Source organism: Gallus gallus, chromosome 13, assembly GCF_016699485.2.
Source record: "Gallus gallus isolate bGalGal1 chromosome 13, bGalGal1.mat.broiler.GRCg7b, whole genome shotgun sequence".
Taxonomy (NCBI): domain Eukaryota; kingdom Metazoa; phylum Chordata; class Aves; order Galliformes; family Phasianidae; genus Gallus; species Gallus gallus.
The window spans coordinates 16,415,067-16,426,722 of NC_052544.1; the positions used below are offsets into that span (position 1 = coordinate 16,415,067).

At 53.8% G+C, this 11,656-nt stretch overlaps 1 protein-coding gene across 2 annotated transcripts in view; it reads left to right on the forward strand.

Moving 5' to 3' along the window:
• Positions 1–8,811, forward strand: part of PDLIM4 (PDZ and LIM domain 4) — a 32,558-nt gene extending 23,747 nt beyond the window's left edge. For both annotated transcript variants that reach the window (XM_046900285.1, NM_204839.3), the window contains exons 4-7: positions 2,053–2,231; positions 3,944–4,101; positions 5,254–5,374; positions 6,396–8,811. In XM_046900285.1, the coding sequence (XP_046756241.1) occupies positions 2,053–2,231; positions 3,944–4,101; positions 5,254–5,374; positions 6,396–6,600 (663 nt within the window). In that variant the 3' untranslated portion in view covers positions 6,601–8,811. The remainder of the gene's footprint in view (positions 1–2,052; positions 2,232–3,943; positions 4,102–5,253; positions 5,375–6,395) is intronic.
• The last annotated feature ends 2,845 nt before the right edge of the window (positions 8,812–11,656 follow it).

The window sequence follows — 11,656 nt, forward strand, 5'->3', positions numbered from 1 at the left end:
AGCTCTCCTCGGTGAAGCTGAGCAGGCCAGCTCTCAGAACGGGTTTGCAAACCCTCTTAATTTAAGAGAGGCCATAAAAAGCAGGAAAAAAAGCCAGCAGAGGGAAGCAAATTAGGTCCCAGAGGGGGAAGAAATTTTGTGATCTTGAAGTTTGAGAACTGGAAAGAAATCCATCTGGTTCTAGGTTTCTGAGAACGAAGGCGCGAGCGCTGTGCATGATGTAAAGCCTTGTGCAGGTCTCGTGGGAAAAGTCTGAACCAGCTTTTGTGATGGAAAAAGGGAGACTGAACTCGATCCAGGGAATGGCTTTTCATGCAAGAAGGAAGATTTTAGCAGAGAAATGAAGAGAAAGAACAAAGCTCTTTGTGCACGTAGAGGGGAAAATGCTTTCTATGTGTTCCCATTCAGCTGCCCCCTGATGCCAGCTTGGCTCAGCAAACCTGCACAGAGCCGGGGGGGCTCAGCAGGAGCCCATCTGCCTGATTGTCCCGATTAGGGGTTTGGGGTTCCCAGCCCCATTGGGGTAGCAGCACCCTGCTGGTCCTGGCACTCGGCGGTGGGGGCTGGACTGGGCAGACCTTACACTTTATGGAAGCATTTGCCCCTGCTTTACGAATTGCTGAGTGGGGCAGGAAGGAGCACACTGTGCTCCATGAGCTGCTGTGGGTTATGGTAAACCTACAAGAGGGGAAGGCTCTGCTGTGCTGCAGGGAGGGCAGGAATCCTGGCATGTCCCGATGGGCACGGTGCTGTTTGGGCCCTGGAGCCCATAGCTCGTGGTGTCCTGCCATCCAGGGGCACGTGCTGCTGCTTGCCTCCCCAGATCCTTTACAATCCCTATTTTCCTCCCCATGTCATGGTTGAAAGTATATTTCTTTATTTCCCTTGAAATCGCGATGTCAATGTGGGAACTGGAAACATGCAGCCTGGTTGCAATTTTTAGGGTTTTTTTTTTTTTTTTAAGAGCAGAAATTGGGGAATAGTTAAAAATGTTATTCCTGGCAGCGGAATTCCCTTTTTAATAGCTCATTTGGAGCAATTGGGTTGAAAACCACTTTCCCACGTGTGTGCACGTGTGCCGTGTGGTGATGGCACCCAGGGCTGCAATCACACATCTGGGGGACGAGGAAACGTGAGGGCCCCATCCCACAACTCTTACTAAAGCCCTGTTTTTATCAGTGGGGGTTTTGCCCGAGGAAGGCTGAACGATTGGACTTGCAAAATGTTTTTCTGGCAGGATCTGCTTTTTATTTCTCTTAACTGGTTGTTTTTACTGTGCTTGGAAGTGCCGGTGTTTTCTCCTCTGCACCAGTGACAGACATTTGTTTCCCATTAGTGTTTATTGGATGGCTTTGGTCAGATGTAGGCTTTGCGTTATAGCCCACGCTATGCACTTTGCTGGTTGTTTGCAGGTATTCTTCCTCTCTGCTCAGCTTTTGTGCCACAGTTGCTGGCAGTGCCCTCCTTTGGAGCTGGGCAGCAGCACTGCACGTCAGCCCTGGGCTGGGTGGAAACATTAAAGGGAGCACGGCTGCCTGCAGAAGCGCCGATTTCTTTCATCACCACGGGTGTGTTTCTGACTCACGTGGATGGAAATAGCTGCAAGTGGGCAAAAGTGTGGGAATTCCAGAGAAAAACCCAAGAACTCAGCTTTGAGTCACACCGTGTGCCCACAGAGCGGCCGGCTGCTGCTGTGCGTTGCTGGGTGAAGCAGCAGGAAGGCACTGAGCACTGCAGGAACAGCCGTGGGGACTGGAGCAGCCTCACACCCTTCTGCTGAAGTAACAAATAAGCTTTTACAGGAGAGTAAATGGAGAATACTCGGCCACGGCCGGCCCTGCAGAAACAGGCAGGTTTGTGATTAGAGACCGGGAAAGGCTGCATAGATTCAGCAAGATCCAATTGCAGGCTGTTCTCCTGGTGCAAACCTCTAATTTCCACAGTGCGTGTAAAATACGACTACCGCGGTTTCACATCGCAGAGCAGCCTTGTGTTGCATCCGCACCGAGAGCAACAAACCTCACGCTTTTTCTGCTTCTTCTTCCATTGCAGGATAACGGCCCTGCAGTGGGCAAGAGGCCCATGCCCCACGCTGCAGGTGGGAGCCCAGTGGACAGCAGGCCGGCACTGAGCCTGCAGCACCCCCAGCCCAGCCGGCCGCATGCCAGCAGCAGCGCCGATGCCGCCTTGCCGCTGCAGCTCAGTGGGCTGCACATCTCTCCCTCCCAAAGGTATGGTGCACGTGGTGTCGGCGTGCAAAGGGACTTCAGTTTCCCACTGGCAGCTCTTTGCTTGCATCCTGCTGAGGACAGGAGCTTGTCGCCGAGGTGGAGTCTGGGTTGGTGCTCCCAGAGCTCCTCGCAGCAGCGGGGATGCTGGGTTTGGTTCATGCATTGTTGGTCAAGAGGAGGTGGGAGGGAAAGCAAAAACTGGGGTTTGGCAGAGACCAGATTCTGAACAGAACTCGTGTGTTTGCAGGAGCCGCAGAACCCTTGTGTGAATTTAAGGGCAATGCTTGATCATCTGTCTCTGAGGTGGCCAAACATTTCAGGTCCGCATAAGACCCCTCTGCTGCCGATGACCCCCAGCCTGGGGCTGCTACCAGGGGGTATCCCGTACATCACCATCCTGGGTCTTCAGAGCATGCATTCACATGGGGTCAATGGGTTTTGTCCTCCACGATCTCAGCAGCCAAGCCTTGAGACGGGCACTGGGATTGCTCACCGGGAAAACAAAGCCCAATGAAATGGGATGTTTATAAATGTGCAGTCTGCTCAGTGCAGCTGTCCGGGAGGCCACCAAATAAATAATGTTCCTAGGAAAGAAAAAGCTTTTGTACTGAGAGCAGCCCGGGTGGGTCTTGCTGAGGCAGGCTGGGCTGTGGGCTGCCATGCTTCCACACATCCTGTGCTGGTTGGTGATTTATGCTCCCCAGCCTGTATCAAATACAGAGAGCATAGAGGGTTCCTGTTCACCCCTGGAGCTGTGTGCCTGTGTGAATTCGTGCTGCGCTGGCTCTGCAAGCCCGGGGTTATTCCCTGCTCCAGGAAAGGGAATGAATTTGGAAAGAAGGGCACCATGCAGAAATCCCAATAGCAAAATCTGATGTTATCTGAGAGCCAAGAGGTGGTGTGCATGTGGAGCAGGCTGTGCTTGGGGTTGGGTACAGCACTGCTGGGGAAAGGCAGTCGGGCAGCACCAGGCTGTGTGCAGCTGTGTGATGAGGCTGTAGGATCCCACTGTTTTATGGGGTCTGTGATGACCTTGGTGTGCTTGCCACTGAGGAAGGAAAAAGCCTTTTCTCACAGAGCTGTTGTACACTCTCAGGCCCCAACAAAGCACACAAACACTTGAGCTCATTTCTCCTCAGCAGGACACTTACACATCTACCCAAAGCGTCCTTTACTTGAAAGGATGCTCAGCCATCCTGGCATAATGCTTTACCTCATTTGTGGTACCCCACATGGATGTGCTAACTCAGAGCCACGCAATGGAGCACTGACCCAGAGGGGCCGTGGTGAGGACAGCGGTCCCCTCCATGCCTGCCACCAGGGAACCGTCCCCCAGGGGTGGGTGGATTCCCTTAGACCTATGCAATTAGTTAGATGTGGTGTTTTATCCTTTTTCTTTCCCCCCCCCCCCCAATAAATTCCATGTGCGGTAGGGAAGTGTGCAGTGTTTGTCAGCAGCTGCCCTCTCTCCTGAAGGCATTCAGTAGCTGGTCCTGCCCCAGCTGCATTGCTCAACAGGGAACAAACAGGAAACAAGCTGATCCCAGTTGGAATGGCGCTGTGCTGGGATGGGCATGCCTTCAGGCCTGGATTACAGGGAAGAGAGGTGTTCTGCTGCATCTGTGTGAAACTGGATCCCATCCAGGTACATCCCTGATGAGCTGATGATGGCTGTGTGTATCTGATCTGAGTATTTCTTTGTTTTCAAATAGCACCGACCCCTTAAAGTCCCTCCCACGGAACAGAAACGGGATCGATGTGGAGTCAGATGTCTACAAGATGCTCCAGGATTACGAGAGGCCTGCCTCAGAGCCCAAGCAGTCGGGGTCCTTCCGCTACCTGCAGGGCATGCTGGAGGCTGGGGAGAACGGTAGGTAGGAGGTTTGCTGATAGCATCGTGCTGAGTGTCCCCAAAACACCTCCATTCTGCCCCTCCATACCCCTCCTCATGGCCCTGCACCCACTAAGATGCTGTTGCTTGGCTGTGTTCCTTCTCCCTTCTGAGCTTCAGGTGCTGGGGGCTGCGAAGGGCCCTGGCAGGAGCTGGGGGTGTTTCTGCATGCTGACCAGCTGGGCTCCTCCTGCTGCTCCACTGTGCATTGCCCACAGCTCAGCCAGAGCTGTGCAGGTTCTTCACCTTTGCAGAGAGCATCTCCGTGGCAGCTGTGTTCCTGAGATTGTTGGTACAAATGTGATGGTTGAGAGCAGTTCAGTGGGATCACTGATGGAGGCTCAAATGCCTTCTTCAATAAATGGCATTTCCATAAGGATGTGGACGGTCCTCAGCAGGAATAGAGATCAGGAGCTCCTGGCTCGCCTTCAGCTCAGTCCCAGCTTCCTGTCTGCTTCATTAACTCAGGTCATCGCCAGCTCTGTGCATTAAAAAATAAGATCCCCAGAAGATACATTTCAGCTTCTTTTTATTTGCCTTTCAACCTTAAGTCCTTTGAGGCTTTTATGTTCGAGCTTTCAGGCTTCTCTTTGCAATCACTGGGGCTAAAAGCTTCTTCTCGTTTCCTTCCAAGCGCCTCTTACTCTAATCATGTGAATCCAGGAACTTAGATTTTATGGGAAAATACCAACTGCTGCAAATCTCATTATGAAGTTGCAAGAGTCGTAGGAAGTCAGGGCGCTGTGCTGCAGTTTGAAACGAGAGACTGATCTGCTTTGACTGGGAGGAGGGGGATACAGCCCTCTGATGCGTGGGGCTGTATGCCCGCCAGCAGCCCCACAGGGAGTTGGTGCTGTCCTGGTGGGGACAGAGGTGCTGCTGGGGTGAGCAGAGCAGGGGGTCCACGTGGTGTCTGTGCCCATCTGCGCACCCAGATGTGTGGCTTTGCAGGTTGCTGGTCTCACTGTTCACGTGTTTGCTCTTTGCTTCCTTACAAGCAAGCTGTGACAGGCAGAGCGTGTCTTCTCCTGGGAAAAATAACCCTCTGGCTCCTTAACAACAACAAAAATAAAGAACAAAGTGCCAAAGAGAGCAAGTCCTCAGTCTGTGTTTGTCTAAAACTCTTGGCAGGTGAAAAACTCGACAGACTGAGCAACCCTCGGAGCATCAAACCTGCAGGACCGAAGCTGGGCGCTGCCATGTCCGGGCTGCAGATGCTCCCCGAGTGCACGAGATGTGGCAATGGGATCGTGTAAGTGCTGCTGTGTGCACTGTGCAGCCAGGTGGTTTCCTGCCAGCAACACAAGTTAGAAGCTGTAGCGGAATCCTTGAGTACCTTTTTACTCTTGGTTTTGTTTTGTTGTTTTTTTTATGGGGGTGCTTTTTTGCTAAGAGGAGGGCCACTGAGGTGGGCAGAGGGCTGGGACACCCATCCCATAAGGAAAGGTTGAGGGAACTGGGCTTGTTCAGCTTGGAGAAGAGAAGGCTGCGGGGAGACCTCATTGTGGCCTTCCAGTACTTAAAGAGAGCATTTAAACAGGAGGGAAAATGGCTGTTTATGAGGGTGGGTAGTGATAGGACAAGGGGGAATGGTTTTAAACTGAGATAGGGGAGGTTTAGGTTGGATATTAGGAAGAAGTTTTTCACCCAGAGGGTGGTGACGCACTGAACAGGTTGCCCAAGGAGGCTGTGGATGCCCCATCCCTGCAGGCATTCAAGGCCAGGCTGGATGTGGCTCTGGGCAGCCTGGGCTGCTGGTTGGTGACCCTGCACATAGCAGGGGGTTGGAACTGGATGAGCATTGCGGTCCTTTTCAACCCAGGCCATTGTATGATTGTATGACTAAAGCTGGATGTGAGGACAGTGAGGACTGCCCCTTCTAAGGGGATCTTGCAGCCAAATGCAGGTGATTTCACTGAACAGCCCTGCCCTGCTTATCACAGGAATAGCACCGTGCTCTGGCAATCCCTCAGTGCCTCATTGAGGGAGGACCACTGTCAGGGTCAAGCAGAAGAGCTCTGCGGGTTATTTCTGTCCATCTGCTGAGGAATGGCTCTCAGGCAGATGTGTGCTGAGTCACATTTCGGAGAATGCCAGCATTTTTCTTTGTGCTGTAAGAAGGCAGGCTTACAAGCCGCGGTTCTCCTGCGCATGCCTGCAGGCCTGCAGCTCTCCAGCTCCCAGCACAGCACAGGGACCAACAGCAGGGAGAACCCGGGGGGAGCCCTTCCTGCTGGCCGCGTCCCCTCTGACCCCTCTCTCCCCATCCCCAGGGGGACCATCGTCAAAGCCCGCGACAAGCTCTACCACCCCGAGTGCTTCATGTGCGACGACTGCGGCCTCAACCTGAAGCAGAGGGGCTATTTCTTCATCGAGGAGCAGCTGTATTGCGAGACGCACGCCAAGGAGAGGGTTAAGCCCCCCGAGGGCTATGACGTGGTGGCTGTTTATCCCAACGCTAAAGTTGAACTCGTCTAAACCGAGGGCTCAGACGGCGCTCGCCCACCCGCACGCACGCCGCTGGCTTCGCAGAGTGGCTGTAATCAACCCCGATTACTGCAGCCCGAGTAAAATGCCTTTCTGTAGATAAAACCGTTTACACTTGGGATCTCCAGGGGATGGTGTTGAAAGCGTATGAACAGGTTTTTCCCTTCTCTTTTGACACTTTTTTGTTGGTGGGGGGGGCGGGTTGCTGTGCTGGGTTATTAGTCTGTGCCTTAACCTTATCCAGGATCTGCATAAATATTGATTCGTTCTCTACTTTTTTTTTCCCCCCCATAAAACCGGTATTCCTTCCCTCCCCCCACTGTCATCTAAAGGAAGGAAGGAAAGCTCAAAGAAAATAAGGCACTTTACCTACAAAGAGCTGCCTCCTGTATTGCAGCTTCAGTCTCCCACCCACTGGTGAGTGCTCTGTGCCTCTGCACACCGAGCACCCAGCAAGGTTTGCTCCTGCCTTCCACATTCAGTTGCTCTCTCCCAGCTGCCCAGCAGCACGTCTAAAGGATGCTGAGGCAGTGGGAGCCCACCTGGTTGCCCTCCTGCCCCCCCGCTCCCCATTGCTCCCCACAGCAAGGTGCTCCGCTTCTATCCTCGCTTTGACCTTTTGTTGGGTTTCTTTGCAGACCTCCCCCAGGCTGCTGCCCCTGCCCTGACCCGGCAGCTGGGGATGGGGTGGCGAAACCCTCCCGGAGGTTGGGAGGAGACACAGGAGCTGCTTGGCCCCCCCAGCCCTGAGCGAGTGGATGCGATCTGTGGCACAGCTTTCTGTGGGTTTTATTTATGGGGGGAGATAATTGAGGCTCCTGGGATGCTGTCGTGTTGGAGAAATATTTTCCACGTTCGTGACTGGAGGAGAGAGGTGCAGTTCAGACACCCCGCTGTCAGATGCCCCCGCAGTGATGGAAGCCGTGTGGTTGGTACCACCAGGTCCCTCTTGAAACACATTTCTGCTTTCTATGCTTTATAAATAAGAAAATTCCTTCTGTAAAGGCAAAGAGCGTTTCCTTTGTGTTACTGCATCCCCACGCAGGGGGCCGGCAGGACTGTGCTGCAGTAAGCCTCCTGGTGATGACCCTGTGGGGCAGACGGTGCTGGGGGGCACTGACCGACCTCTGGGGTCTGTGAGAACCAACAGTGCAGCCCTTGGTGCAGGAACAGCCCTAGAAACAGAAGTGGGGGGAAAACACCACCTCTGGGGGCAGAAAACAGAAAGTGAGATGCTGGGGGTAAGAGAAATGTGTGCTCCCTTCCATGGACAGGGGTGGAGATGGGCACTGCCGTGTGGCCACAGGGAGCTGCCAGCAGGACATCCATCCCAGCTCCTTCTGCCATCTGCATTCTTCATTGTTGAAGTACAAGGAATGCGTGGCAATGCGATCACCCAGCTGAGCCTCAGTTTGCTTGTATTTGCATGGCCTTGCTCAGTAGGTTGGGCCAGCTGAATGGAAATACTTGGGACAGCTGTAAGTGATTAGGAGACTAAGGCTAATCAGGTATGAAGTGTTATCACCTCTTGTTTGCGGGCCTCTGCTTGGAGCTCGTTAGTTTGCAATCAGCAGCAGCATTTGCTCTGACTTTCCATATTAACCTCACTTGTTTCTGGGCTGGCAGCAGTGCTTTGGGGGGGTGAGGAGGGGTTGGTGGGCCCATTCTGTGGTTTCACCATAACTGCTGCTCACAGATCACTTCTGTTCCCTTTATGGCTCTGTTTGGAAGGTCCCACTTTACCCAGACCGGGGCCTGACAGCCCAGCAGGGCTCTCCCACATCACTGCAGGAGTTGTGCTCCCCAGAGCAGCTCCTCACCCCGCAGCACAGGCAGCGCCCTAAAAGCCCCATGAGCTGGAGGCATCGCAGTGATGCCACGGGCACAGCAGCCCCAGGCTTCGCCTGCACCTCTCTTTAGGAAGCACATTACCCACAAATCAATACTTCTCACACCATTCTCTTGTGATGCTCATTCCTACAACTTATCAACACCTTCCATCCTGCTGAGGATGTAAAGCCGGAGCCACCTCGCAGCAATGCACTGTGACAGTGACTCTTGGCACCAATTCCCCACGTGCTGCCCAGAGCCAGCACAGGGCCTGGCCTCGCCAGCCCCACCTTCTCCCTCTATTTAACGCTGTAAAACGTTTGCAGGATGATGTGGTTTGTATGAAATACAAAATAAAACGGTATTGTTGGTTTTCTGCCTCACCGTAATTGTTTTCCCTTTGGTCCTCAGGTTTCTGTCACCAACATGTGTGTGTGCTGGAGATTCCACTGAGCGCACAGTCACCCCTTGATGCTGTTTCATGCTCTGCAGCGCATTGTGTGTCCCCAGCTGTGCTGCTGCTGTGTTGTGCTCTAAATGCATTCCTGTGACATAAATGCAGCACAAAGAGGGTTTTCTTACCCTAAATCCACTCATTACTGCTCTGCTAGCCCTAAGGAGACATAAGAGCTGCACCTCTCCAACAGTGCATTGTGCATCCAGTTGTGTCTGAGATTTGCTGTGTGCTGTTGGGGGTGTTGGGTTTGCATTTTCACAGAATCATAGAATGGCCTGGGTTGAAAAGGACCGCAATGCTCATCCAGTTCCAACCCCCTGCTATGTGCAGGGTCGCCAACCAGCAGACCAGGCTGCCCAGAGCCACATCCAGCCTGGCCTCGAATGCCTGCAGGGATGGGGCATCCACAGCCTCCTTGGGCAACCTGTTCAGTGCGTCACCACCCTCTGTGTGAGCCCCTTTGATGCATGGGAGCGATGCCCAGCGCACTGCTGCCAGTGCTGGGGCAGATCCGCCTGCCCGGGGCTTGGTGTGAGCAGGAAGCAGAGCAGCCGTGGGAAGAGACATTCCCAAAAAGTTTTGTTATTGCCTGGAGTCGGGGAAAGTGTGCTGTCATTTCCAAGAAGCAGAACAAGAATGTCTAACGGTTACGGATTACATCTCATGAGCGCATTTAGCGCTTCCTGCACGCGTGTGTAATTAGGGAATTAAGGGCTCAGCGGGGCTGTTCGAACGTTCCAGGTGAATGCTGGGAGGGTGAGAGAGGTTTGCCGGGTTTAACAACCAGATAACAGAGGGCTGTTTGCTTATGTGGCTGCATTTTCATAGCGCCCATCGCTGCTCGGTTCAGTATGGGGGAAAGCTGGAAGTGACGCGAGTTGTTTTGCCTCTACAGAGAGTTAATCAAAAAGGTTTTCTTTGGAAAATAACCGTGTGTGGAAATGGTTGTTTGAATGTGTCTTAACTATTTAAAAAAGCCAAAGCTCCTGCAGATCAGTGCGTGGTGTGAGATCTCCCAGCATCCTTTCATGCAGTCTGGGTGTGTAACCCTTGTCTAATTAGTGCACAAATTCAAATAATGAATGTGCTTACAGCTCTTCCTGCAGCCACTGCCTTCATGTCTGCCCTGGAACACTTGTGCGGGTCTCATGTGGGGCTGTGCCCAGCAGCACTGTACCCCCAGCTCCCCTCCCCACTGCTGCCCGATGGTCCCGGTGCCCCATGCCCTGTGCTGGGCACTCCCTGCGCTCCTCCTTGCTATGGAAACACCGCCTGCCGAGATCAAACGGGACCAAGAGTGCCATTTATTAACTCGATGAGGTGGGACGGGAGCCAAATTGGTTGAAGTTCTAATTGTTTAACTTTTTCCATGTATCATCAGCGAAGTTTCCTACTTATCCGGCGTGATTTCCACCGCCGCACCCCCTTTTTGTTCTGCTGCTTTTGTTTGGAGTTGTTTAATTTCGCCCTGGTCGCTGGCCGGGCGCCCCGGGGACCCGAACAAAGATCTCAGCTGTTCCATTTGCGCTGGGATGGAAACGCTGGTGCTGGAGGAGGGGAGGCAATGGGAAAGAGGCGCTGGAAAATGTGTTCCGTCCTCGCTTTTTCACGTGTGTCGGGGACTATTTTAATGACTTTGGGGAAACGGATCTTCCCCACGCACGCTGTAAAACAGACAGGGCTGCTCCTGGCGCTGCTGGAGCCGTCCTTCACGCACGGAGCGCTGCTGGGGCCGCCCCGTGGCGCGGTGCGGTGCGGTGCTCAGGAGCGCTTCAGGCTCTCGGGGTTCTGAATGGGAACGTCTCCTTGCTTTAGGGGAACTCCCCGGCTTTTCTGTCCCAACCACGCGTGGGAGGCGGCGGCGGTGGGAAATGAGGTGCGCGGGGTGGGCGTGCAGCGTGGGGCGCAACGCGGCTCCGCTCCGTGCGGTGCCCCTCCCGCACCACCTAGTGATGGAAAGCGGAATACAACCAGGCTCGGGCAGGATCAGGGGAAAGACTTGCTATGAGAATTAGCAGCGTTGGGGCTCATTCTGCGTTACAACAGCATCATACAGCGAGGGAGCAGCAACCCGGCGAAGGGAGGAGCGGTTTTAAGCCGAAGCATTGAGTTGGAGTTGACGTCGCACCGGGTAGAATTGCTCAGTTCCTTGGTGAGGGGTCGAGACGCTCCCGGAGGTGTGTCCTATGGACTTGCCCAGCCGGCAGACTCTGCTGCGGGCATTATCTCCGCTTCCAGCAGGTCCACGCGGTGCCTGCGAAGGTGCAACTCCTTGCAGATAACGGCGGGCACTTGCATGGAGGAGAACCCCGGAGCACCCATTCAGACTCAGCACACAGCCTGACAAAACGGTTTCTGCTTTGCCCTGCTGGTCTGCAAGCTCTTGTGTGATCCAAGAGCTGTGTGAACAACATGGAGTTACAAAACTCCGCGTTCCCATCTGTGCTTTTAATTCCCAGTTCTTGAGACAGTATGGGGACCCCCAAGAGCTGCTTTGCTCATGCAGAATGGGCAGTGGGGCTGTCCTGGACAGGAACTGCTCCAAGCAGAGCAGGAGCTCCTGGATGCTGGCACACTGACAGCCACACTGCCATCAGTGACAGCCACATCATCACCTCACATCACACACAGTGGGGGTGATGTGAGCACTCAGGAGCTGCTCTGCTCCATGGCTGCTCACATTCCGTCTGTCCCACCAGAGCTCCAGGCTGTGCTAGGCAATACATTTGCTCAAGCACAATACAGGAGAAAACCCAAAGG